The sequence below is a fragment of the Thalassophryne amazonica genome, chromosome 4 (genome assembly GCF_902500255.1).
Source record: "Thalassophryne amazonica chromosome 4, fThaAma1.1, whole genome shotgun sequence".
NCBI lineage: Eukaryota > Metazoa > Chordata > Actinopteri > Batrachoidiformes > Batrachoididae > Thalassophryne > Thalassophryne amazonica.
The window spans coordinates 51,775,308-51,802,006 of record NC_047106.1 but is presented as its reverse complement, the minus strand read 5'-3'; the positions used below and the strand labels follow the sequence as shown (position 1 = coordinate 51,802,006).

The 26,699-nt window shown below is 40.8% G+C and overlaps 1 protein-coding gene across 1 annotated transcript in view; it reads right to left on the bottom strand.

The window, feature by feature from the left end:
* Positions 1–26,699, bottom strand: part of zgc:162193 (TRPM8 channel-associated factor homolog) — a 30,864-nt gene that overhangs the window by 3,257 nt on the left and 908 nt on the right. Inside the window, 15 exon segments of the mRNA XM_034167886.1 lie at positions 1–198; positions 6,447–6,474; positions 6,476–6,684; positions 7,672–7,882; positions 12,717–12,811; positions 16,888–17,062; positions 22,576–22,877; positions 23,456–23,672; positions 23,675–23,721; positions 23,724–23,752; positions 24,065–24,147; positions 24,150–24,282; positions 24,748–24,823; positions 24,826–24,888; positions 24,891–25,508. Of these exon segments, the coding sequence (XP_034023777.1) occupies positions 1–198; positions 6,447–6,474; positions 6,476–6,684; positions 7,672–7,882; positions 12,717–12,811; positions 16,888–17,062; positions 22,576–22,877; positions 23,456–23,672; positions 23,675–23,721; positions 23,724–23,752; positions 24,065–24,147; positions 24,150–24,282; positions 24,748–24,823; positions 24,826–24,888; positions 24,891–25,392 (2,368 nt within the window). The 5' untranslated portion in view covers positions 25,393–25,508.

The following is a 26,699-nucleotide window of genomic DNA, read 5'->3' as shown; positions in this document are numbered from 1 at the left end:
CTTCATGCACGTACACCGACCACAGGTTACATGTACACTCTGTGGTGTGTGGTGGGAACTCCCAGCAGCCTCTCTGCTGATTGTGTCCCAGTTCATGAATTGGGCCCCACAGTCCATTGTTTCTCATGTTGTCTGCACTGACCACCTCAGCTGCTGATTGCAAGTGCATCATGATAGGATAACCTGCATGCATCCAGCCTGGACATAAGTGCATCAAGCTTATTGTGAGTGGCAGAAACAACATCAAACCACCATGAGGCATTACAGGACATTTTTTGTTTCAGCACTTCAATGTTTTTCAATAAATGTGTAATTTGCCAATTTAAGCACTATTTTAATCAAACATCAGTAAATTGAGATTTCAAAAAAAAAAAAAATCCCACACATTTACTCTTGTTGAGGTAACCAGCAGGAGAGGAGTTTGGGGGAACACAGAAAGAATTAGTGGCTTGCGTGCAGAATGCCCAGGGTAAAGCCTAACTCATAACCCGCTGTACACGTCTTGGACACGTACGGGTTGCACAGAAAGAAATTAGTCGCTGCATACAACAAGCCAGGCAATGTGATGGCTTAGTGGTTAACACTTTTGCTAACAATAAGGTTGTATGATCATTTTCCACCTGGTCCTTTCTGTGTGGAGTTTGCATGGTTCTCTGAGTTTTTGCGCAGCTTTCCCCCGGTCGTGCAGCTTCTCACACTTCCAAAGACATGCAGATTAGATGAAATGGTGACTCTAAAATGGCCACCTGGATCCGCTGGAATAGGCTCCAGTCCCACTGTGACCATTAACTGGAATAAGCAGGTATAGAAAATGATTAGATTAGATAGAACTTTATTCATGCCTTGGGAAGACTCCCTCAGGGAAATTGAGGTTCCAGCAGGATTGTATAGCAGTACACAGGGTAAGAAGCACATTATATGTATTTGTTGTTAATACAGTTATTGTAGGGTGAAGCGACATTACTGTACTTTATACGCCAGTTACCGGCTTTGTTTACGTTTATTTGCTAGCAAGGTACGGTTGGCTAGTTAACGGATAAATTAACGGTAGCTATTCTGTCTATAGTTAGCCTGCTTCTGTGATTTACACTTTTATTTTACATGGTGTAGATTTTTAATGGTCCTTCAGTTTATGGGTTCTTTAATAGATAACAATATATAGTATTTAAGTTTGGGGTTTCCATTAGAAAGCATGTATAGTATGGATTTTGTCTTCCTATAGTTAGCTAGCAGGGTGAATTTTAGATAGAAACCTAAAACATATTACATCATAGCTTGTTTCTATAATAACATAACCATATCTATAGCTTAGCCTATTAGCTATAATTTAGTTTTGCAACAAGTCTACAGACTACGTTGATGTACAGTACAATCTTCTCCTGTATGAACATTTAGGTTTCAGGAGCTAACTCCTATAATATTATGTAGTCCATCTCCATACGAGGCGCGCTAGTGAATACTAGGACCCTTTCCAACAAGACTTTTATAACTTAAGGATTTTATTTTAACACAATAATTGGACCTACTTTTATTGAATGAGACCTGGGTAAAGCTGGCGATAACAGCGCTTTTACTGAACTCCTCCCGCTGGGTACTCATTCTTCAGCGGCACCACGGCTCTCAGGACGACGGTGGTGGGGCGTGGCCACTCTCTTCAAACAGAGCTTCAGCTGTCATTTACGTAGTTCCAATACAGCACTATTCTAGTTTTGAATTACAATCATGTATAATTAACTTTGCCTCTCCTGTGCTTTGCGTCGTCATATACCGCCCCCCCTAAATATAATAAGGATTTTATGACTGACTTTTCAGAGTTTTTATCAGATATAATGCCTAAATAGACAATATATTCATCTGTGGGGACTTTAACATACATGTTTGTTGTGCCTCAAATCAGTTGGGCAATGACTTCAAAAGCCTCTTGGACTCTTTTGGTCTATTAACAATCAGTGCATGGCTCCACACATCAATTCGGTCATACACTAGACTTAGTCATTTCACATGGACTTCCCTGGCTCTTAGTAATACAGCAGTTGCTCCTATCTCAGATCACCTTCCTGTTATTTTTGAATTACAGCTCCTGTCAATATCCCCAGGCCCTCCATAAAAGCCCGCTTCCCGCCGCACCATCACCCCCTCGACTGTAGGGGACTTTGAGGCTGCTTTTAGAGACACTGCACTTTATTGCACAGAGGATGTGGCCTCCTCCCTTAGTCCAGATGAGTTCATCTCATATTTTAATACCACATGCTCTGATATTTTAGATACTGTGGCACCTTTTAAATCCAGGTCCACCAAACCCAAACCAGACCCTTGGCTCAATGACACCACCCGTGCCTTACGCCGTCACTGTAGACAGGCTGAGCGGAGATGGAGAAAGGACAGGCTTCAGGTGTTCTTGGAAATGCTACGGGATAGCCTTACAGAGTATCAGAATGCTGTGAAGGAGGCAAAAACCCAATATCTGTCAAGTATTATAGCCAGTAGTTCTAACTGTCCGAGAGTGTTATTTGACACAATCAAGTCAGTTTTAAACCCACCCACCATATTGTCTGACATTTCACAGGCTACATGTGAAAAATTTCTCAAGTTTTTTATAGAGAAAGTAGCCACTGTCAGAATATTTTAAACTGTAACACAGTTTTTAATAGCCTTTACACTCTACCTGAACCATCTGCTGTTTTTAATAGTTTTGAGCCGGTTACTCTGACACTACTCACTGAGGTTGTCCAGAGCATTAAACCCAGTTACTGCTCATTGGACACTATTCCAGGAAAGGTTTTTAAAGAGGCTTTTAACACTGTGGGTCCGAGCTTGCTCTCTTTTATTAATAGCTGCCTCAGCTCCGGGACAGTTCCAGCCCATTTTAAACATGCTGTAGTCAGGCTTCTTCTTAAAAAGCCCAACCTAGATCCCTCAGTTTTATGTAATTTTAGACCAGTGTCAAATTTATCGTTTTTAACTAAGGTTTTAGAAAAAGTTGTTTTTAATCAGTTGCAATCGTTTTTAGAACACAACTCTGTTTTAGATAAATTTCAGTCGGGTTTTAGATCTCGACATAGCACTGAGTCAGCTCTTTTAAAAGTACAAAATGACATTCTTTTATCGTTGGACTCTAAAAAACCTGTGCTGCTGGTGATGTTGGATCTAACAGCTGCGTTTGATACTGTGGACCACTCAATCCTCCTCCTCACACAGTCTGCGCCAGCAGGTTGGCCTGCGGGGGACTGTCTTGGAGTGGTTTCAGTCTTATTTGACCAACAGGACTTTCAGGGTGATGGTTAATGACTTCTCTCTCCTCCACAGTTTCCTCTGACCACTGGTGTGCCCCAGGGCAGTATCCTCGGACCGCTCTTGTTCTCTTTGTACATGCTTTCCACTGAGTTCAGTCATCAAACACAATCTTCAGTTTCATTTTTATGCCGATGACCTCCAGATTTATATGCCAGTGTGCCTAATAATACAAGTGCTTTGGACTCCATACATAGCTTTTTTAAGGATATTAAGGACTGGCTGGCTCAGAATTTTCTGCACCTTAATGAACCCAAAACAGAGTGTATTCTGTTTGGAGCTAAAACTAACTCTGATCCAGATCTTGGCTCCCTGGCTCCTTATCGTAGGGCTGTGGTAAGGAACCTTGGTGTGCGGTGTTGACGCCTGTTTAAAATTGAGAAACAAATTGACAGTGGTGGTAAGAGCCAGTTTTTTTCCAGCCTGAGACTCTGGCAAAAGTCAAACCCTTTCTAAGCCAAAAGGACCTTGAAAGGGAGCTATGCATGGCTTTTATCAGCTCCCGGATTGACTATTGCAATGGATTTTATGTTGATATCACTCAAGCTCTCTTCTAAACCGACTCAACTGGTCCAGAATTCTGCTGCTCGCCTGCTGACCCAATACCAGGAAGCACAGCCACATCACTCCTGTACTTTACTCCCTGCACTGGCTTCCAGTCCATTTTAGGTTGATTTTAAACTGTTAATGTTTGTTTTTAAAGCTGTAAATGGCATTGCACCACTTCTTATTTATGTGACCTGTAAAACACACAACCCTGTCAGAGCACTTCGGTCTGCCCTGACCAAACTTTCTTGAGGTTACCCAGGTCCAGGTCCAAACAATGGGGTGACCGTTCTTTGCAGTAGCAGGTCCTAGATTGTGGAATGCATTACCTCATGAACTGAGGTCCATTAATAGCTTTGCCTCTGTTTAAAGCTAAGTTAAAAACATACTTGTTCAGGGCAGCTTTTTGCACATAATTGCTTTGACCACTTTGTCTATTTTTATTCTATTTTGTTCTATTTTCTATTTATTTCTATTTATTTATTTATTTCTATTTTTTGTTGTATTTTCTATTTATTTGTTCTATTGTTCTATTTTGTTTATTCTATTTTGTATTTATTATTCTATTTTTCTATTTATATTCTATTTGTTATTATTTATTTTATCTCTAGCTGGTGCTATTGGAAAGCACTTTGGTTCAGTGAAAACTGTTGTAAAGTGCTATAGAAATAAAACTTGATTGATTGATAGTAACTATATTTCTTGTATATGTTGTTACTACTCTGATTGTGTAAATATCACTTATATACATGTTTGTCCATATTCTTGAGCCGCTTAGGTGGGTAGGGAGAGTTCCCATGGGATAAAAGCTTTTCAACCTAACATCCTTGGTTCTCAAGACAGGTACCTAAGTGGCTCTACTCTTCTTTTTAGATATACTTTAGTATACACTAGTAGAGTCTACCTTAGGATTGGCATGTATAACAGAAGATATACCTTACTGAATTTCATAGCATAGAGCATCAAAAGTAAGTAAAAAACAAACAAATACAAACAACAACAAAACACTTTCAAATATAAATACCAGACATACTGATCGCTACTGGTATACTGGCTACTACTGTTCCTTTCCTTCCCGTCCTCTGTCTTCCTGTTACTCTCCTCCCCAGAGGGAGGAGTTGTACGTCTGATGGCCTGAGTTACGAAGGGGTTTTTCAGTCTGTTGGTCCAACAATGCAAGCAGAAAGCCTCAACGTAAGGTTCAACGTATAACCTTTCTGCTATGTCATCTAGCAGCATAAGACTCTTTAAGACTAAGGAAGTTCAGTTAATTTCAAGTAAACATCTCTTTGTTTCCTACCTGGATCACTGAGAACCTTTACTGACTTTGTGCTATGACACAACACTGCTTGCTACACTATCATCTGAATAAGATGAAAAAACATTCATTTGCTGGCAACTTTTCAAGGTCTGGGTCACAGTGGCAGCATATTAAACGGCTCATTCCACTCTCCCTATCCTTGGCCAAATACACCAGTTCTTCCTGGGGAAATCCTGAGACATTCCAAGCCAGCTGACGGATTTAATTTCTCCAAGGTGTCTTGGATCTTTCCCTTGCCTCCTCCCAGTTGGATGTACTTGGAAAACCTCCCCAGGGAGACGTCCAGGGAGCATCCTTACTACAAACCCAAACCACCTCAGCTGGCTTCTTCGATGTGAAGGAGCAGCAGTTATACTCCAAGTCCCTCTCCAAATACTAGGTCTGTGAGAAAAGTATCTGACCTTATTATTTTTTAAAAAACCATAGGATTTGAATCACATGTGATTACATCAGCCAGCTTGAACCCTCGTGGGCATGCAAGAGTTTTTTCACGCCTGTCGGTGACGTCATTCGTCTGTGAGCACGCCTTGTGGAAGGAGTGTCCAGCCCCCTCATCGAATTCCTTTGTCTGAGAAGTTGCTGAGAGACTGCGCTGTGGTTTGATCAAAGTTTTTTCAAAAACTGTGAGGCACATCCGAGTGGACACCATTCGAGAAATTCAGCTGGTTTTCGGTGAAAATTTTAATGGCTGATGAGAGATTTTGGATTGTTTCTATCGCTTTAAGGAGTTCCCACGGAGCGGGACGTCGCGCAGCGCTCCGAGGCGACGCATGCGCCTCGCCAACTCACGCATGCGCACGAGGGTTCAAGCTTGGCTGATGTAATCACACGTGATTCAAATCCATATAGTTTTTAAAAAAAATAAAACTGTTGGTTTCTTTTCTCGCAGACCTCGTAGACACCTTACTGTGGTGAGGCGTTTGTAGGTTCCAGTGATCCTGGGAGCTGTGTTGTCTGGAATATTAGCTCCTGAAAGAGCAAATTAGTCCCAGATGAAGAGACAGTAAAAGGGCGATTCAAAAAAGACCATTCATAACTGACGCATTTATGGAAAGAGTCACCTTGGATAAATTTAGGAAACTAGTACCTCATCCTGGAGTGAAGCTTTTGAGAGAGACTCACAGAGGAGTGCTTGGTGGCCAGAGCCTAATGTCAAGGACTGCTGTTTCTTTGGGCTGGTGTGTCTTCCATGTGAACTTAACCACCCACAGGGAGAGAACAAAGCTTCTGGTACGCCGTTTGATAGTGGCAGGGAGCAAAAATCCACATGACAGCCAGATACACTTACCACATGAAATTTGCACATCTGCGACAAAAGCGTTCTTTGCGTTGAAATTTGTGAGGGGTGGCAGCTAGGTCAGCGATACCCCTCATGATGTTGTTCCAGAGTGCTGCCAACTCATCAGGGTGCTCCAGATCCCGAACAAAATCTGACGGTACAGTCAGAATGATGTTTTCAAACTCAAGCTCTGCCCAAGGAGACGGGGCTGTACGCTGCACAGACCAATGAGATGCTGTTGTTACTCCTAAAGACAAAAAGAGGCATGACAACAGTGGCATATTAACATGAGACCTTTAAATTCTTGTAATTATGATTGTAAAATGTCTAATTTTTGGCAGCATGGTGGCTTAGTTGTTGACACTGCTGCCTCACAGCAAGAAAGACCCACGATCTCTTTTGACCTGGTCCGTTTTGTATGTTCTACTTGCATTTGCATGGGTTCCCTCGGGTGCTCCAGCATCCTTCCACTCCCAAAGACATGCAGATTAACTGAACTGGTGACTCCAAATTGTAGGCGTGAGAGCGTGAATGTGTTTGTCTGTCTATGTGTGTGTGGGCCCTGTGATAGACTGGTGGTCTGTCCAGGGTGTACATTGCCTCTCAACCAATGATCACTGGGATAGCCTCCAGCCCCCTGATGATGCTTTACTGGAAGAAGTGGATTCATAACATGGATAGATGGAAATGTCCCATTTTAGGTAGCATATAAACAGATTAAAATCTGTTCAGAAAACAGGTTTTTGATCATGTCTTTCTTTCTTCAACTCCACCTTAAAGCTGTGAGTGGTGAACAATGATGCAAAGGCTGTTCTAGACAGTCTGAATTAACAAGAAGCCATAAACCGGCAAATCGCTTGCAAATCAACACTACCAATCTCAAAGGTCAAAGCCAAAGTAAGGTCATCTGCTACCTTGCAAATGTAGGCTGTGTCAAACTGTGTGCGTCCAGCTGAAATACTCTCTATGAGCCAAAATATGATTTTGCACTCCCTCATTGTGTGTCCTAATTAATATGAAAATAATGTCCCTGATGCTGTGATGATTGTAATCCTCCTCTGGTTAGTTTGAGCCAAAGAACTTTGGAGACATAGTGGTAAATGACAGGACCCATGACACTCACTATATCAACCTGCGCTATTTTGTTTGGATGGGGGTTAACAAAAACTTTATCAATATCCAAACATACACAGACCACTGTATATATTAACATGATTACCAAACAAACACTTACCAGACTTGTAATAGGGTGCAGGTACTGCTACTTGCACTATGACCTCTGGGCCCTCCACCTTTGTTTCGGGTGGGGCCACCAGGTAGATGAGTCCCCCCCACAGGTTGCACACCTGCATCATATCTGTGGTAACAGGGAATTTCTCGTGGACACATGGTGCTCTCTTCAACTCAGCAGCTTTCAGGTAGTCTGTATGGCAGCCAATCTGAATCTAAGGAGGACACAGACTGAGTTTTTCTACAGATACATGAATGAGCCAGTGGATGTACAGAACATAAGCTGGACAGGATAAGACACATTACTAAAATTCAGTAAAAAGTATATGTGTTCAGATATGCAACAACAATCCCACTGTATAAGAAGTAAGAAGTACACAGCAGTATCACTGCAATGTATTATCAAGAGAAAATCACACTGAACATGACTGTGTGGACACATCACGTGACAAAACATTGTACAGACACCATGTCTCACGTCTCTCCCCATTACAAGCTACAATCTTCTATTTTCAGGTAGTGGTTCTGTAGTATCGTGGTCACCACTCTCGTCTTGACACAGGTGAATGTGTCTTCTCCTCAGCTCTTCAATAACCATCACTCCACCTCATACAAAGCTGTCTCTTTCATGACAACCAGAGCTGTAAAAGCCACCTCACAAGCAAATATTTATACCCCTGTCTAGGGATGGGCATTGAAAACTGGTTCCTGTTAAGAAATTATCCGATCCACTAACATCAATAACCTTTTTGCTTAACGATTCCCTTACCGGTCCTTCAGTTCACATTACGCTGGAGCAGCTGTTGTTTTTGAGTGTTTATCAGGAAAATGATCATTTCTTTATGTTGATTGCAGACCTGCTGCTTCCGCACGTGGGTCTGCTTGAAGCAACGAAGCAGCGATGTGACCCGCTGGTTCTCTGCTTCATTGCTTTTCAGAAGCGGCAGATTCGCAATTTCTTCATGAAACCCCCTCAAAGACATTTAAAGATGTCTATTTTGAGTCACCTTTGTGCGGATTAAAGTCACTAAATGGGACTCTTGTCTTGTTGCAGGCAAGAAATGAGACTCATCCTCTGTTCTGTTCCTGTTTTGTGGGACTAACTGCACAGCTCCAAATGCTGCGCAGCCCTCTGCCAAGTAAAGTTGGAGATATAGATTTCGGGCGGAATTAATAAGCTCAAAATAATACAGACAACAACCTACAACAGACCAAAACAGTTTTTTCTCCCAAAATGAGACACGATGTTCTTTATGAAATACAGTGGCTTACAAAAGTATTCAACCCCTTGGTATTCCACGCATTTTAATTTGTTTATGCCGTTTTCAAATCATGCTTCTAAATATAAAAAAAAATTCTAAATTTATCTTCCTTAAGCACTGGTCCCACCAAATAATGAAGGATGAATAATGAGCCACGCAGCATGTTTTTTTCATCTAGGAGAGGGTTTTATTCAGCTATCGTGGAAGAATGGTGGCTCTGAGTGGCATTATCTTCAGTTAACGAGGCGCTAATTTCAAGATGTTCAAACTGAGTAACAACAGAGTGGGGCAGTTTGGGTGCGCGTTACTACGACGACTAACGAGGATTTTAGAGGCATGTGCATGGTGCTTATGAGGCTGCTAAAAGCTCATCATCCCAGCGCCTGGCAGCTATGCAGGACCTGAGAGGCTATTTTTGGAGCGGCTGCCCTCTTTGCGCACACAATTCCACCTGCTCTGTGCTCCGGACACTGTATATATTTATAGCAGATTTTAATAATTTTCTGCCAAACCTTGGAAACACCTCTAATCACTTCTGGAATCACAAAACAGTTTCATCTGGACGCTTTTTTTCCTGCTCCATGAGGAAAAAAAGTGTGGGAGGGGTGAAGGGTAGGACCAAACACATGCGTTTGTGCACCGATGTCACGCTACATGGCACTGCGTGGCTCATACATGGCTGATACGAGCCATTCAAGGCTCTAATGACCGGTCGGTCGTGGCTCACTAGAGGCTGCTCTGTAGGGTACAGAGAGGCACATAGAGGCGCCTTAGTAGTGGATACGTGATAAATGAAAACGTGGGTCATTCTTCGAATAATCACTACACACCCATGCGTAGCTCATTATTCATGGGTTATTATTCGGTGGGACCGAGGCTTTAGACTCACACTGAAAGTAAATCTCTACAACTTGAGATCCAGTGACCATGTACAGATTTTATTTATTTCTATTTATGTCCAGAGATCAAGGATCCAGTGACCAATTTCATATTTATTTACTTTAAGATTCAATAAAATGTTGACACAGAAAACCTGTAAAGCCTACTTTTAGCACACAGAAAATTCAAAAGAGGTATTGATAAGGGAATCGATAAGGAATCAGATCAATAATGGCACTGATATTGATAAAATCTTATCAACACCCATCCCTACCCATGTCACACTAGAGGCCAAATGAGCCCGAATGACAACCGAATGAAAATTCGACCTCCATTCGAGCAAACTCGAGGCGCTTTCGAAAATCTCCAACAATTAACTGACTGCATTCCAAACAGTGGACTCAGTCGCCCGACCAACCCGAATGTAGAGCACATGCTCCCAACTCTCGGGGTACGTTTGAGGTGAAAAAAAAGCTCGAACAGTGGTCGAAGTGCAGTCTGACTGCATTCTAAGCCAGTGATTCTCAACCGGGGTGCCGCGGCACCCTAGGGTGCCGTGATCGATCGTCAGGGGTGCCGTGGGTATTTTTCATATTCGCGATTATTTTTCATATTCGCGATTACCGTGAATTATTTATTTTATCCACAAAGCATAAAACGACTCAGAATCTGACGTCATTGTGCTGCAGCCTCGCTCTCGTCTTAAGGCGGGACAATAACAAGGAGGCTGACGGCCGATTAAAACAGTACCGTCTCCTTCAAAAGCCGTCTAAAATGCGGAGCTGTCGGTGTGTGTGTCTGTGCCTGTGTGTGCACGCGCGCGGAGTTAACAGGCTGCAGGCTGCGAGGGGAGGGGGTGGGTGAGGGAGGGGAGGGGAGGGGGTGGGTGAGGGAGGGGAGGGGGGGGGGTGTGGGTCAGGGAGGGGAGGGGGTGGGTCAGGGAGGGGAGGGGGTGGGTGAGGGAGATTCCTGAATGCAGGCGCGACACGTTCAGTGCGCAGCGAGCGCGGAGCAGAGAGGATTTTAAATGGAGTGAACATGTTAACAAAACGAAAACGTGAGCTTTTACTTCTCTCTGACCTTTCTCTAAAGGTGTGATTCTGCCGTTACCTTCCTGTTCACAACCATGTGCGCGTCGTATGCTGAATTTATGAGATCATGAGATGAAATAAACGGTCAAATATCTTTAAAAACATATTTAAAAAATGAGAATTATGAATGAACTGAGATACACACAAAAAAAAATGTTCAGACGCACAAATCACAAAAAGCAGGTGAGAACTCTGAACTTTAACAGCTGTTATTTTCCAAAGGTATTTATTTGTTCAGTCTTGAGCTTAATGTAGTGTTTAAGCACAAACGTGACTGATGAGGAGAAACAATTTCAGAAATGCAACAGAAACAACCACAAATCAGAAAAAGTTGGGACTGTATGTAAAATGAAGATAAAAATAAAAATGTTGCACCATTCCCAGTTTCTCCACTCACAGAAGCCAAACGTTCTTCCAGAGTTGTGTAATTATACTACAACAGTAGAATATAAAGAAGGGGAAAAAAAGAAAAAAAAAAATAGACAATATATTCGTCAATCGCAATTATTTGTCTGATAATTAATCGTCTCCAGAAATTTCTAATCGTGACAGCCCTACTTGAGATCAGAGCGCAAAATGCTTGAGGATTTTCGAAATGCGATGTTTTCTGTATCGATTTTCTATTGCGATAATTGGGTTTTGCGCAAAACCAGAGGTAATAGCATTATAATATTATTTTAGTTGGTGGTGTGCCGCAGGATTTTGTAAATACAAAAAGGGTGCCGCGACTCAAAAAAGGTTGAGAAACACTGTTTTAAGCATCCAAAATGGCAACTGAACAGCATTCAGAGCATTCTGATCATGTTTGATGGAACCTCAAAATGGTTCAGGCACTCCAAATCCTACAGGCACATCCTGATTGTGCTGCGGATGAGCCGGACGTCATCCTGGTGCAGAGAGAGGGCGCGCATGCAATGGGGGCGTGTGGCAGCTGTGTAATGCCTTAATGTCTGGACATGCCTTACTGTTTCTCTGGTTTCCGTATTTTATCCAATATACAGACTGATGTATGTAAGCCAGGGTCCCCTGATCATGGGTTTACTGCAATTCACCGTGGACTGGTGGCTATTAATAACAACGCCTGTGGGTGTGATCTGATGACTGTAATAATCTGGGCACACTCATCACATGCACTACAGTGATGTATTAGTCAGAGGACCCTGGTTTACATGTAGTCAGCTCATGTGTTGGATGTCCTTCAAAATCCAGCAGTGAGACACGGCAGGTCTTCAAAAGAGCAACCACAGCACTCACTCTGCCATGCTTCTCCTCTTGCTTGCCTTCCATCCAGACTTCGCATGGAGATCGGACTGCACACGTACGACATTTGAGGTACATTCTGTATATTCCAGCTGCATTCTGCTGGCATTGTGGGGATTTGTGCTGTGTTCTGGCTACATTCGACCTGCATTGTGGGTATTCGTACTGTGTTCCAGTGCATTCAAGTGCGTTCAAGTGCATTCAACTTGGATTCAGGAGCATGCCAAATATGCACAAATCATTTGAGGTGGCGTCGGCACACATTCTGGGTATTCGAACGCCATTTGAACACAGCTGTCCGAATGTTTGTCCCTCCCGAATGTGCCTCGAAGTTTGGCTTTTCTTCCCCATTTGCCCTGATTCGGCCTCATTCGTGCTAGGTGAGACAAGGGCTTTAGGCAGACTGATCCATGACTTCACATAGAATAACAAAAATCTAGCTGAATTATCAGGAAAGTTTGCAAAACACAAGAAATCTTTTTTTTTTTTTTAAATGGGAAAGGCTTTTTGTGCTCAAACAACCCTCATTATTGCAAAAAGGTCAAAGTATACTGCACCTTCCATCCTTTTTTGATAATCTCTGCTGGTAGGGCTATGTAGGTCTTCATACCAGGAGAGAGGTAAAGTCCTGTACTGAGCCACTCCTCCTCTCCTGATAAACAAACAGCAAAATGTCACAGAGCATACACGTGTACTGCTTAAAACAGTGTTTCTCAACCTTTTTTGAGTCGCGGCACCCTTTTTGTATTTACAAAATCCTGCGGCACACCACCAACTAAAATAATATTATAATGCTATTACCTCTGGTTTTGCGCAAAACCCAATTATCACAATAGAAAATCGATACAGAAAACACCGCATTTCGAAAATCCTCAAGCATTTTGCGCTCTGATCTCAAGTAGGGCTGTCACGATTAGAAATTTCTGGAGACGATTAATTGTCAGACAAATAATTGCGATTGATGAATATATTGTCTATTTTTTTTTCTTTTTTTCCCCTTCTTTATATTCTACTATTGTAGTATAATTACACAACTCTGGAAGAACGTTTGGCTTCTGTGAGTGGAGAAACTGGGAATGGTGCAACATTTTTATTTTTATCTTCATTTTACATACAGTCCCAACTTTTCTGATTTGTGGTTGTTTCTGTTGCATTTCTGAAATTGTTTCTCCTCATCAGTCACGTTTTGTGCTTAAACACTACATTAAGCTCAAGACTGAACAAATAAATACCTTTGGAAAATAACAGCTGTTAAAGTTCAGAGTTCTCACCTGCTTTTTGTGATTTGTGCGTCTGAACATTTTTTTTTGTGTGTATCTCAGTTCATTCATATATTCTCATTTTTTAAATATGTTTTTAAAGATATTTGACCGTTTATTTCATCTCATGATCTCATAAATTCAGCATACGACGCGCACATGGTGTGAACAGGACGGTAACGGCAGAATCACACCTTTAGAGAAAGTTCAGAGAGAAGTAAAAGCTTCACGTTTTCGTTTTGTTAACGTTCACTCCATTTAAAATCCTCTCTGCTCCGCGCTCGCTGCGCACTGAACGTGTCGCGCCTGCATTCAGGAATCTCCCTCACCCACCCCCTCCCCTCCCTCACCCACCCCCTCCCCTCCCTGACCCACCCCCTCCCCTCCCCTCCCTGACCCACCCCCTCCCTCACCCACCCCCTCCCCTCGCAGTCTGCAGCCTGTTAACTCCGCGCGCGTGCACACACAGGCACAGACACACACACCGACAGCTCCGCATTTTAGACGGCTTTTGAAGGAGACGGTACTGTTTTAATCGGCCGTCAGCCTCCTTGTTATTGTCCCGCCTTAAGACGAGAGCGAGGCTGCAGCACAATGACGTCAGATTCTGAGTCGTTTTATGCTTTGTGGATAAAATAAATAATTCACGGTAATCGCGAATATGAAAAATAATCGCGAATATGAAAAATACCCACGGCACCCCTGACGATCGATCACGGCACCCTAGGGTGCCGCGGCACCCCGGTTGAGAATCACTGGCTTAAAAGATACAGGAGAGAATTTTGTTCCTTTATTTTTGCCCCTGAAGAAGGGCGAAGGTAATTTGGTCATTTCTAATCATCTGTTAGTGTGGCAATTTTTCCTGCATGCTACATAGAATATAGGTAAAAATGTACAAAATAGCTGAGCCAAAATGAAGCCAAACTCTGTTAGTATTAGAAACAACTCCACCAAACTCTGACAAAATGGGAGTCAGGAAACTAGGTAATAGTACTCATGGACATGAAGGGAGTAAGAGCTACGGCAGTGTGAATTTGACCCCAGTGTGTTTAACTTTTACCCAAATGACTGAGGTTTAGAAGTGTGTGCCATATTTGGAAATAAATACAGACAGTAAGTTGCTGTTTGGCAAATCTGTGTCAAATGGGCAGTTCTCAAATACTGATGGACCATGCTGGAAGGACACTAGTGAGGGAAGCCACCAAGACAACAACAACCACAAGCCTATATATAGGCTTGTGGGTGGAGAAACTGCATAGAGTACAATGTTTGTCTATTGCATTACCAGTTATACAGCTTCATGGTGAAGTGCTATTGAAGAGAATTTTCCTACAAAGAACATGGAAATTTCAGCTGCAGTTTGCCAGAAGGTATATGGCAAAACAGAGGTTAGATCTGATCTGTTTTACAATCCTTCTCTACTCCACTCCAAGATGAAGCCACTGACAACTGTTGCACTATGTCATTTCTCCAGTATTCACAGCACTTCACCTTTTCCACATTTTGTTATGTTACAGCATTATTTAAAAATGGAGAAAATTCATTTTCCCCCCTCAAAATTCTACTTACAACACCCCATAATGGCAACATGAAAAAGGTTTTGCTGAAATTTCTGTAAATTTATTAAAAAACTAAGAAAACGCATGTACGTAAGTATTCACACCCTTTGCTCAATACTTTGTCGATGCACCTTTGGCAGCAATTACATCCTCAATCTTCTTGAATATAAAGCCACAAGCTTGGTGCACCTGTCTTTTGGCAGTTTTGTCCATTCCTCTTTGCAGCACCTCTCAAGCTCCATCAGGTTGGATGGGGAGCGTTGGTGCACAGCCATTTTCAGATCTCTCCAGAGATGTTCAATCAGATTCAGATCTGGACTCTGGCTGGGCCACTCAAGGACATTCACAGAGTTGTCCTGAAGCCACTCCTTTGATATCTTGGCTGTGTGCTTAGGGTCATTGTCCTGCTGAAAGATGAACTGTCATCCCAGTCTGAGGTCAAGAGCGCTCTGGAGCAGGTTTTCATCCAGGATGTCTCTGTGCATTGCTGCATTCATCTTTCCCTCAATCCTGACTAGTCTCCCAGTTCCTGCCGATGAAAAACATCCCCACAGCATGATGCTGCCACCACCATGCTTCACTGTAGGGATGGTGCCTGGTTTCCTCCAAACATGTTGCCCGGCATTCACACCAAAGAGTTCAATCTTTGTCTCATCAGACCACAGAATTTTGTTTCTCATGGTCTGAGAGTCCTTCAGGTGCCTTTTGGCAAATTTCAGGCAAGCTGTCATGTGCCTTTTACTAAGGAGTGGCTTCCGTCTGGCCACTCTGCCATACAAGTCTGATTGGTGGATTGCTGCAGAGATACTTGTCCTGCTGGAAGGTTCTTGACTTTCCACAGAGGAATGTTAGAGCTCTGACAGAGTGACCACTGGGTTCTTGGTCACCTCTCTGACTATAAGGCCCTTCTGGCCCGATCGCTCAGTTTGGACGGGCGGCCAGCTCTAGGAAGAGGACTGATGGATCCGATCGTCTTCCATTTAAGGATGATGGAGGCCACTGTGCTCACTGGGACCTTCAAAGCAGCAGAAATGTTTCTGTGCCCTTCCCCAGATATGTGCCTTAAGACAATCCTGTCTCGGAGGTTTACAGACAATTCCTTTGACTTCATGCTTGGTTTGTGTTCTGACGTGCACTGTCAACTGTAGGACCTTATATGTAGACAGCTGTGTGTCTTTCCAAATCATGTCCAATCAACTGAATTTACCCCAGGTGGACTCCAAATAAGCTGGAGAAACATCTCAAGGATGATCCGGGGAAACAGGATGTGCCTGAAGCTCAATTTTGTGCTGCAAGGCAAAGACTGTGAATACTTATGTATATGTGATTTCATAGTTTTTTGGTTGTCTGTTTGTTTAACTAAATTTGCAAAATCTAAAAAAAAAAAAAAAAAAAAAAATCACTGCCATTATGTGTGTAGATTTTTGAGGGAAGCAAGGCTGTGACATAAAGTGTGTAAAAAGTGAAGCTCTGTGAATACTTTCCAGATCCACTGTAAAATTTTTCTATGTGTCTTGGTGGCTACCTTCACTTATCACCTTCCAACATGGAATAGAATTGGAATGGAATAGAATTTTGGGGACTGTATACTTAACATGGATTTACATACATCACAGTACCATACTGTTTGTATTTGTTAATGAAGTACAAGACATATCCAGTCCCCTGACTTTTCTCCAGAAATTTAACTGTAACAGTGATGACTGAATCTTTATATTTAGGAAATATTGCCCTGTTCCAATTTTATTTTATTTATTTTTTGAATGTGTTGCAGGTCTGAAATGCAGAAATAGACAGATATGAACAAATGACATGAAGTGGGTCACACAAAACATAAAATATCTTTGATCCAACTTTTTCTGATTTGGGGTTATATTATAGTTATTGCAAATATGATCAAATCAAATCACCTGCTGTGTTTGCAGCAATCCTGATTCTGTGGTTAAAGACCACAGGCATCATGGGATTGTTCTTGACCAGGTAGGGCAGGAGGGAGTCTGGATCTGGGCAAGCCTTATAAAGCTCAGCCCCCATACTGAGGAGTAGGTGGTCTTTGGAACTCTGCACTGGACAGCTGTCACATACCTTGAATGTAAATGAAAAATGTATCACTAAAAACTGATTAGTTCTACACAAATAACAGTGGACTTAGCATCCATTGGCAGAGGTGGAAAACTCTGGCTTCAGAAAGTAAAAGTCCACCACATATTTGTTCCATCTTCCTAATAAACCAGCTGATTGTAATTAGTTCAGCTCTTCAGGCAGGTGGAAGAGCTAATTATTGAGATCATCTGTTTTAGGTGCACAGGTAGAAGAAATACATGGTAGGGCTTTTACTTTATGAAGCCAGAGTTTTCCACCTCTGTCCACTGTGACCCTGTGATCCATAAAAAGCCTTCATAAGAAAAATAAGTAAAAGTAAATGTCAGAATCACTGCTACTGCATTTTGCATATCACCCAAACTTTTTCAGATTTGGTGGTGTCTACACCACTTCAAGCGATTTGGATATACTCTGCTACACCAGATTTCAATTTCAAGTTCAATTTGTTTTCATTTATATAGCGCCAAATCACAACAGAGTTGCCTCAAAGCCCTTCACACAGGTAAAGTCTAACCTTACCAACCCCCAGAGTAACAGTGGTAAGGAAAAACTCCCTCTGAGAAAGAAACCTCAAGCAGACCAGACTCAAAGGGGTGACCCTCTGCTTGGGCCATGCTACAAACATAAATTACAGAGCAATTCACAGAACAATATACAAGAAATGCTATTGGCGCACAGGACAGGAAGGTCGCCAACACGAGTACAACTCCCATCTCTGGATGGAGCTGCAACTTAAACAGAGAGAAAAAACAGAATCAGGCATCAGAAAGACAAAAAATACTGTATAATTTGCCAGCATTAAACAACAAGAAAAACAGAAGAAATACTAAGGTGATCGCCGGCCACTAGCCCTAAACTTCACTAAAAACCCAGAATTTAGATAAAGTTGAGGCCGCAGCCCGCTCCAATTACTAATAAATGAATTAAAAGAGTAAAAAGAGTAAAACAAAACTGTACCAGTATGCTAGCCATATGAAAGGGAAAATAAGTGCGTCTTAAGTCTGGACTTGAAAAGCTCCACAGAATCTGACTATTTTATTGACGCAGGGAGATCATTCCACAGAACAGGAGCACGATAAGAGAAAGCTCTGTGACCCGCAGACTTCTTTTTCACCTTGAATGAATGAATGAATGAAAACTGTTTATTTCGAACATTTGATACAACAACAATTACAAGATAGATCAGTAAAGACAACAACAAAAAAGTTCCTACTGTGTACCCAACATGTCCGAAAAGGGGTAGGGTGAAGCATCAGCTTATTTATCCCTACCCCTTCTTCCCCACAACCAGTAATACCCTTTGCCACATATACACATAGATTCCTACACACCTAAACCGATATCAACATATATATATACATATATATACACATACACATACATATATACATACACACATCAACATACATACACATATACATACACATATATACACATACATATATACACATATACATATATACACATATATATACACAAACATAAATATACACCTACACATACCTACTTACATACAAAATACTATATATTTACAAGCCGAAGCAAAAAACAAAAACACCCTAACCCTCATTACCCTTCCTCCTCCCTATACCCAGAAAAAAACATATTTTTGTACCGCTGTTTGAACTGGTTCATGCTTGGACATTGCTTGAGCCCCACTCCCAATCTGTTCCACATCCTCACCCCACAGACAGAAATACAGAAACCTTTTAATGTTGTTCGTGCCCACTGATGCTTTAAATTAAATTTCCCCCTCAGACTGTAATCCCCTGATCTGTTAAAAAACATATTTTTAATATTTGCTGGAAGTAAATTGTTTATTGCTTTATACACAATTTGTACTGTTTGAAAATGAACCAAGTCTGTGAATTTTAAGAATCTGGATTGTAAAAATAGTGGATTTGTATGATCTCTATAGCCAGTATTATGAATAATTCTTATAGCTCTTTTCTGCATTACTGATAGTGATTGTGTTGTACCTTTATAAGTATTACCCCATACCTCTGCACAGTACTGTAAATATGGTAAAACCAGTGAGCAGTAAAGAATGCGGAGTGAGTTGTGGTCCAGAATATGTTTCGCTTTGTTTAGAACTGAAATTCTTCTTGACAATTTACTTTGTATATGTTTTATATGAGTCTTCCAGTTTATCTTATCATCTATTATCACCCCCAGAAACTTATTTTCATGTACCCTTTCAATATCTACCCCCTCGACTTGTAACTGAACCTGTATGTCTGTATTACAATAGCCAAATAACATGTATTTTGTTTACTTAAGTTTAATGATAATTTGTTTCTGTCAAACCATATTTTCAATTTTCCCATTTCTATACTGATCCTCCTCAGTAACTCCTGCAAATCCCCCCCCTGAACAAAAATGCTTGTGTCATCTGCAAATAATACTAATTTTAATATTTTGGAAACATTGACAATATCATTTATATAAATTAGAAACAGTTTTGGACCCAATACTGACCCCTGTGGGACACCACAAGCATTGTCCAAGCATGATGATGTATATTCCCCCAACTTCACAAACTGTTTTCTGTTACTTAAGTAGCTTCTCACCCAGTGCAACACCAACCCCCTAATCCCATACTGTTCAAGTTTATTGATTAATATGTCATGATTAATTGTATCAAAAGCCTTTTAAGGTCTATAAATATTCCAACTGAATGTAATTTGTGGTCTATGGCGTTTGTAATCTCCTCAACTGATTCTATTAATGCAAGTGATGTTGAACTATGTGCTCTGAATCCATATTGACTATCAGTAAGTAATTTATGTTTATTTATGAATTTGTCTAATCTATTATTGAATAACTTTTCTAATAATTTGGAAAATTGTGGAAGCAAAGAAACAGGTCTATAATTTGTGAAGTGGTGTCTATCCCCAGTCTTATACAGCGGCACAACCTTAGCTATTTTCATTTGATTGGGAAATTTACCAGTTTGAAATGATAAGTTACAGATGTATATTAATGGTTCTACAATCCATTCAATGACCTGTTTTACCACCACCATATCAATTTCATTTAAATCGGTAGATGTTTTATATTTACAATTACTCACAATGTCTATAATTTCTTTTCCATCCACTGCTGTGAGGAACATTGAACAGGGATTTCTTTCTATGAGATTATTATCCCAATCCTCAGGTTGGGAATCGGGAATTTTTTCTGCCAAGCTTGGTCCAATATTTACAAAAAAATTATTAAAACCGTTGACTACCTCATCCTTATTTTCCTTCTTGACATTATTATCAATGAAATACTGAGGGTAACTCTGTTTTTTATTACCATTTTTGATAATGCTATTTAATATATCCCATATTCCTTTAATATTGTTTTTTGTTATTATATAATATGTTACTATAATATTCCTTCCTACATACCCGTATAATATTAGTTAATCTATTTTTGTATTTCTTATATCTATTTTCTGCCTCTTTAGTCTTTAGTTTTATGAATTCTCTATACAGTGTATTTTCTTATTACATGCATTTCGTAACCCTTTCGTCATCCATGGTCGAGCTTGGATTTTTGTTTTCTGTAGTCTTGTTTAATTGGACAATTTTTATCATATAATGATGTAAATATTTGTAAAAAAGTTTCATATGCACTATCAACATCACTTTCACTGTATACCTTTTCCCAGTTTTGCTCCTGTAAATCCTTCTTTAGTGTGTTCATGTTTTCCTCTGTCCGCACTCGCCTGTATTTTATTTTCTCCTCTGGCTGATTCCGCCGATGGTTTCTATTATAAACGATGAAAACTGGTAGATGATCACTAATGTCATTGATTAATAATCCACTCACAGTGTTATTCTCAATATCATTGCTGAATATATTATCAATTAAGGTAGCACTATGGGATGTAATTCTGCTTGGCCTGGTGATTTTTGGATATAAACTCATACTGTACATTACACTGATAAATTCATCTGTTATTTTATGCTTATTTGGATTGAGCAGATCAATATTTAAGTCACCACAAATGAACACAGTTTTTTGATTAGTTTTTGAGAACATTTTCCCATACAGTCAGTGAATGTTTCAATACTAGATCCTGGTGCTCTATATATACAGCTGACTAATACATTTTGCTTTTTTCTTCACATATTTCAATAGTTATACATTCTAATACGTTATCAATCACAGTTGTCATATTGTCTACTATTTTATAATCCATGTTCTTATCCACATACACAGCCACTCCTCCTCCACTCTTATTTTTTCTGTTTACACAATTAAATTCATATCCATCCAGTTCAAAATCCATTCCTTTATCTTCATTGATCCATGTTTCTGATATAGCAATTATGTTAAATATTTTTTTAAACTGACTTAAATATTCTTTAATGTTGTTAAAGTTTGCATATAGACTTCTGCTGTTGAAATGGATTATTGATAATTTGTTATCCGTTTAATGATCCGATTAAACTGTTCATCTGTATAATAGCAACAACTGTCATTGATATTTGAGAAGAATTATTGTCCGGGTCTATATCGTGCTCCAAGTCCAGTACATTGTGGTCTGTGTATTTAAATGTTCTCAGTTCTACTTTTCCATGATCAGCAATCCTTTGAGTTATATCCTTCTTGTCTCCAGATGTAGATGAATAGGTAGTAGATGAATAGGTTCCTCTGGTCTGTGTCATGGTGTTGTGATGTGTTTGTGTCCTCATACCTATTGGTCATATTTGTCCAGATCCTCGCTTTAAGAAACACTATTGTTCATATTTGTCCAGCTCCTCGATGTTCCTTATTGCCATGACTTTTGCTTGTTCTGGTGATCCGTTCAGTTTGATGAATATTTTACAGTTTGAAGTCCATGTGTGCTGGATTTTTCCCTGTTTCTTCAAGAAGCGTGCTTTCCTGGCGATGTCGGCATTCCGTTTGGTGAGATGTTCATTGATGAATACGTTTGTCCCTTTCAGTTTTCTTCCTTGTTTTAACAGTGCTGTTTTGTGTTTTCTGTTGATGAATCTCATGATGACGGTTCGTTTATCACCGTCATTTCTCCGGGGCAGAGGGTGGCACGCTTCAATGTTATTTAAATCCATTTCTATACCTTTAGACACCTTAGGACACAAAGTAGTCCTGCACCCTGAGAACGTAAAGCCCGGAACGGTACGTAAGGTCTAATTAGGTCAGCTGAAAAAGGCAAAAACATTGAGAGTATTTTGGAGTGTGAAATGCAGATGCAATTTCATGTTCTCACTCCAAAATCTCCCCAGAAAGAATAAGAATGGTTGCCCTAGCTGCCATAGTTTCAAAATATTTTTTTTCTATGTTTTGTTGGGTCTTTTCAGCCATACAGCACAAAGACCAACTCGCTCAAAACCTTTTGCCTATTAGTTTAGTACCTGTGAGTAGTCGGGGGAGAAATGGAAATATGCTAAGTTAGGGCATCCCGAGGACCAGAGATAAAAGAGACCTTGATCTCAATGGGATTAACCTGGTTAAATCAGTGCCATTGCTATAAGCCCTACCTGTGGCATGGACGAATTCTTCAAGATGTCAGTAAGTGTTGACACCACCTCTGTGTAGGAAGCAGAGTCATGTGCATTCATGTGCAAATAGTTGGCACAGTCCTCGCCCAGTTGTTTAAGACATTTTTCTTCATGTTCGCTCAGTTTCTCACCCTGAGCAACATGACAAGCAAAGCGGTGTAAAATATGGCGAAAGTTGTAGGATTCTTTCATGGCATGGTTAGGCACAGGAGCCTTGTAACAACCTCCATCAACTGTTGCCCCCAGCAGGCTCAGGCCCATTTTATTGAGGATCTTGTTTCCTGAAAACAGCACAAACAAACAGTTTGAAACTATTGTGGTTATGGCTGAATGATGTTACTGAATATGTGACCACTAACACATTTATCATCATCACTTGTTGTGCCAGTAGGCACATATGACTGTAACATTCTCTTACCAGCTTCTCTACCAACACAAATTAGGTCAATATAGATTGCACCCCCACTGGGCACTGAATTCTACTTACTCATCAATTCACTAGTATGTGCGCAGAAACGTTCTTACACTCTGCTTAAAATAGGTGTATGCACAAAATCTGCCAGATTCATGACACGTGCATACCAGTCAATTTTGTTCTCACCACTGGGTGCATGTTTGTGAATCAGAATCATTCTAATCTGACAGGCGTGTGCATGTGGGCTGCAATATACATATTGCCATGCCTCTATTTCTCGATACAAGGTCAACCGTTTGGTGTTTCAACACATTTGTGTGGACACACTGTTTCTGAATGAGCTCTTCAATCAATCAATCAATCAATCAATCAATCAACTTAACTCTTGTTAATTGGGTTAATGTAAATGCTATAACTTCAAACTCTTGCGGCAGAATATCATACCTGGGAAATTCGTCATTGGATTTTCCCCACCGTGTGACTGTGCCCAGTACCAAGCATGTCCACCAATCAGCAGGCCTCCTCCCTCTGCCACAAAGTTTTGGATTTCCTCTTTGTGGTCATCACTGTATGCAGTACACACAAACACGCTTAGGTCTTTTCTGAAGTTTGTATTCTCACATTTGAAATTCAACTTGCTGAGAAGTTCGAAGGCCTGGCCAAGCTGCGGCTGCACACCAAGACCCCCTTGCGATCTTCATCCAACCATGAACAGCATTTTTCCAAAAATGATGCCAATGTCTGTGATGAAGTACAAAGTACAAGGCAGACATCATTTGAATAGTCACATGACATTAAATTTAACAGATGAAGCACACGTCTCATTTCGCAACCAACTGGAGTCAGCAACTGTTGATGACATGCAGTATGTTAACATTTGACAAAAGAAATCATATTCCATGTAATTATTTTGAAATCTACACACATTTCATCCATCCACTAGAACAATGAAAGAAAATTCTCCCAAAATGTTCATAATCTACCAAGGAGACAAATTCTCTGTTCACTGCTCAAAAACATTTGCTTTTTTCTAAAATTAGTTTTAAGAGTCACCTCTCGTCCCAGAAGACCTCATGTGTCACCACGATGACACGTCCCTGTCCGTAGTAGGGCTCCAGCCAGGAACGCCCGTCCATTCTGGTGTGAAACCAATAGGGAAGGACAACGAGCCGTGGACCAGAACCTCAGAAGCAATTAATCCTCCCTGGAGGTCAAACTCTGTAACTCCCTGAAGCAAGAACTCCAAGTCATCCACAAAATCCTGATGGACACTGGATTTAAGAAGTTGAAAGACACACACTCACATGATTAGAGGAGGAAAAGCAACAGAAATTTCACCTTAAGCTTTATTTATACCAATAAATATATGTATGACGCACAGATGGCTTCAAGACTAAATAAATACCTTGTGTCTAGGCTGAACCAAATTGAGAGAAATAGACTAACGTACAACTTTTATACAGAGATGATAGCAAGCCACATCAAAGTATTATATGGCTTGGAACTTCTAAAAAGCTGTGAGAAAAGCTAATAACTAAAAACAATTCACAAATAAATAATTTATTTCTGTGTGCAGTGGATAAAAACCCTCGATGCAAAATTCTTTAGATAAATTGATAAAACTGAACATGCAAGATTAAATATACAGAAAGGGCACAATTCAACATTCTCAGACTAAAGATAAGTCTAACATTTGAAAACTAAACCTGTTCAAAATGTGAAGAAGATGCACTCACTCTACAGCCCTCCAGGAGGAGGGAATCTGAGGGAAGACTTGCAGACACTCTCCTTCACCACAAATATTGGAGAATAGATTCCTGCCACACCAGACCATTTATTCCCTGGGAAATGAAGCAGTGCATTTTCCTTAGGATGCTCTGCGCCCAGCTACATGCCTGTCCTGCTATCAACACTCCTCCTCCAGCTTTCAGAAACGCCACCAGGTCCTTAACTTCTGCAGTCACACTGTAAGCATCTGTCACATAAACACTAACCCCAAGACCGGGACTAAACGCTCCCACGACTCTAGTTTCAAGGTTACATTTACTGAGATTATCAGCAACTTTTCTGAGATTGCTGTGGATCCCCACGGACAGGTTGTTGGATCCATCCCCTCTCAACCAGGCCACTGCATTGTCAACCAGCAATGGAAAATCAGTCAGGTAGCCCTCGTGACTCAACACCACAATCCGCCCATGACCATACAAGGAGGCAGCCATCAGGACCTGTCCTCGGCTGTTCATCACTAAAGGAAAGGCATGGTGTCCAGTCAGCACCAGCTTACTGGGAACACAGGATCCACTTAGGTCCAGCTCCCCCAAGCCTCTCATCAGGGAGACGTACGCCGCTTCATAGTACGTCTGAGGGCGCAGAGTAGACATGATGGGAAAGACCGATACTGTGAAGAGGCTCTCTGAATGTGATGCAAAATTTCAGTTTAGTAAATGAAGTTTACAGCTGTGGCCACACAGATGTGTGTTGTTTAAATCCGGGTATTCTGTGGGAAGAAAAAGATGACCATTAAATTTAAAAATATAGTACACAAAATTACCAACTGGTGACTGGTTAAGAAACAAAAGTAAATCAAATATCAACATCTTGAGGCAGAAAAAACTACTGAAAATATTTGTTTACTTGCAGTCTTATTCTATCATTCCCTATGTGCACAAATATTTTCCACACAGACTAAGGCACCAGGAAATCTGTGTGACTGGAGAAAGGACAAAATATAAAACAGATGAGTACAAGGGAAAATGTAATGAACAAAAACGTGGCAAAACAAGGAGGTATCTATTTGACCTCCACTAACTCAACAGTTATTTGCAGAACACACTGTGACTAATCAATCTGTCAATATATTCTGTATAACCAGTTAGTTATTCAAACATGGAAGCTGAAAAGCGATGCAGCCCGTCTTGGAATTTAAAAAAGAAAAGCTGTTTATCCAGTTGCTTCAGCATCCTCACAGTTCCAAAGACATGCATGTTATGCCCCAGTCACACGATGACTGATCAAGGAAACCTATGAGGAACTGATACGATTAGTTTGTGGTCATTTTTGTCTAACAAAAGTACTTTTCCCTTTTGCAAAACAAGTTCTTTGTCAGCTGATGTCTGTCAAGTTCATCAAAATGTTTGGTTTCACTCACAATTTTGAGTGGAGATCAGACAGAGAGCTTTCCCACTGCCTGCACAAGTGGAGAAAAGCCCAACAGCAATTTATTCAACATCTACAAATAGACAGTAAAAAAATTAAATACATTTTATTTATTTCTATAGCACCAAATCACAACAAAGCTGCCTCAAGGCGCTTCACATGCGTAACTGCTAACCTTACCTACCCCTAGAGCAAACACACAGGCAACAGCGGTAAAAAAAAAAAAAAAAACTCCCTCTGATGACACTGACAAAGAAACCTCAAGCAGACCACACCCAGAGGGGTGACCCACTGCTTAGGCCATACTAACATTCTGAAAATACTCACTGGGATGGTAAGAAAATCTTGTTTCAATTTCCAGAATGTCGTAAGCCTTTTCAATTTCTCTCCTTGTTTGTTTACTACTGACCCATTTCTGCCTGTCTGATCTATAATACTCTGTTCAGTCCCATTTAAAACTATGCATCATTTCTACCTTCAGTTTTGGAAAAGCATTTTGTTTAAAAGTTTGTTGAAAGAATTAATGGTGGAA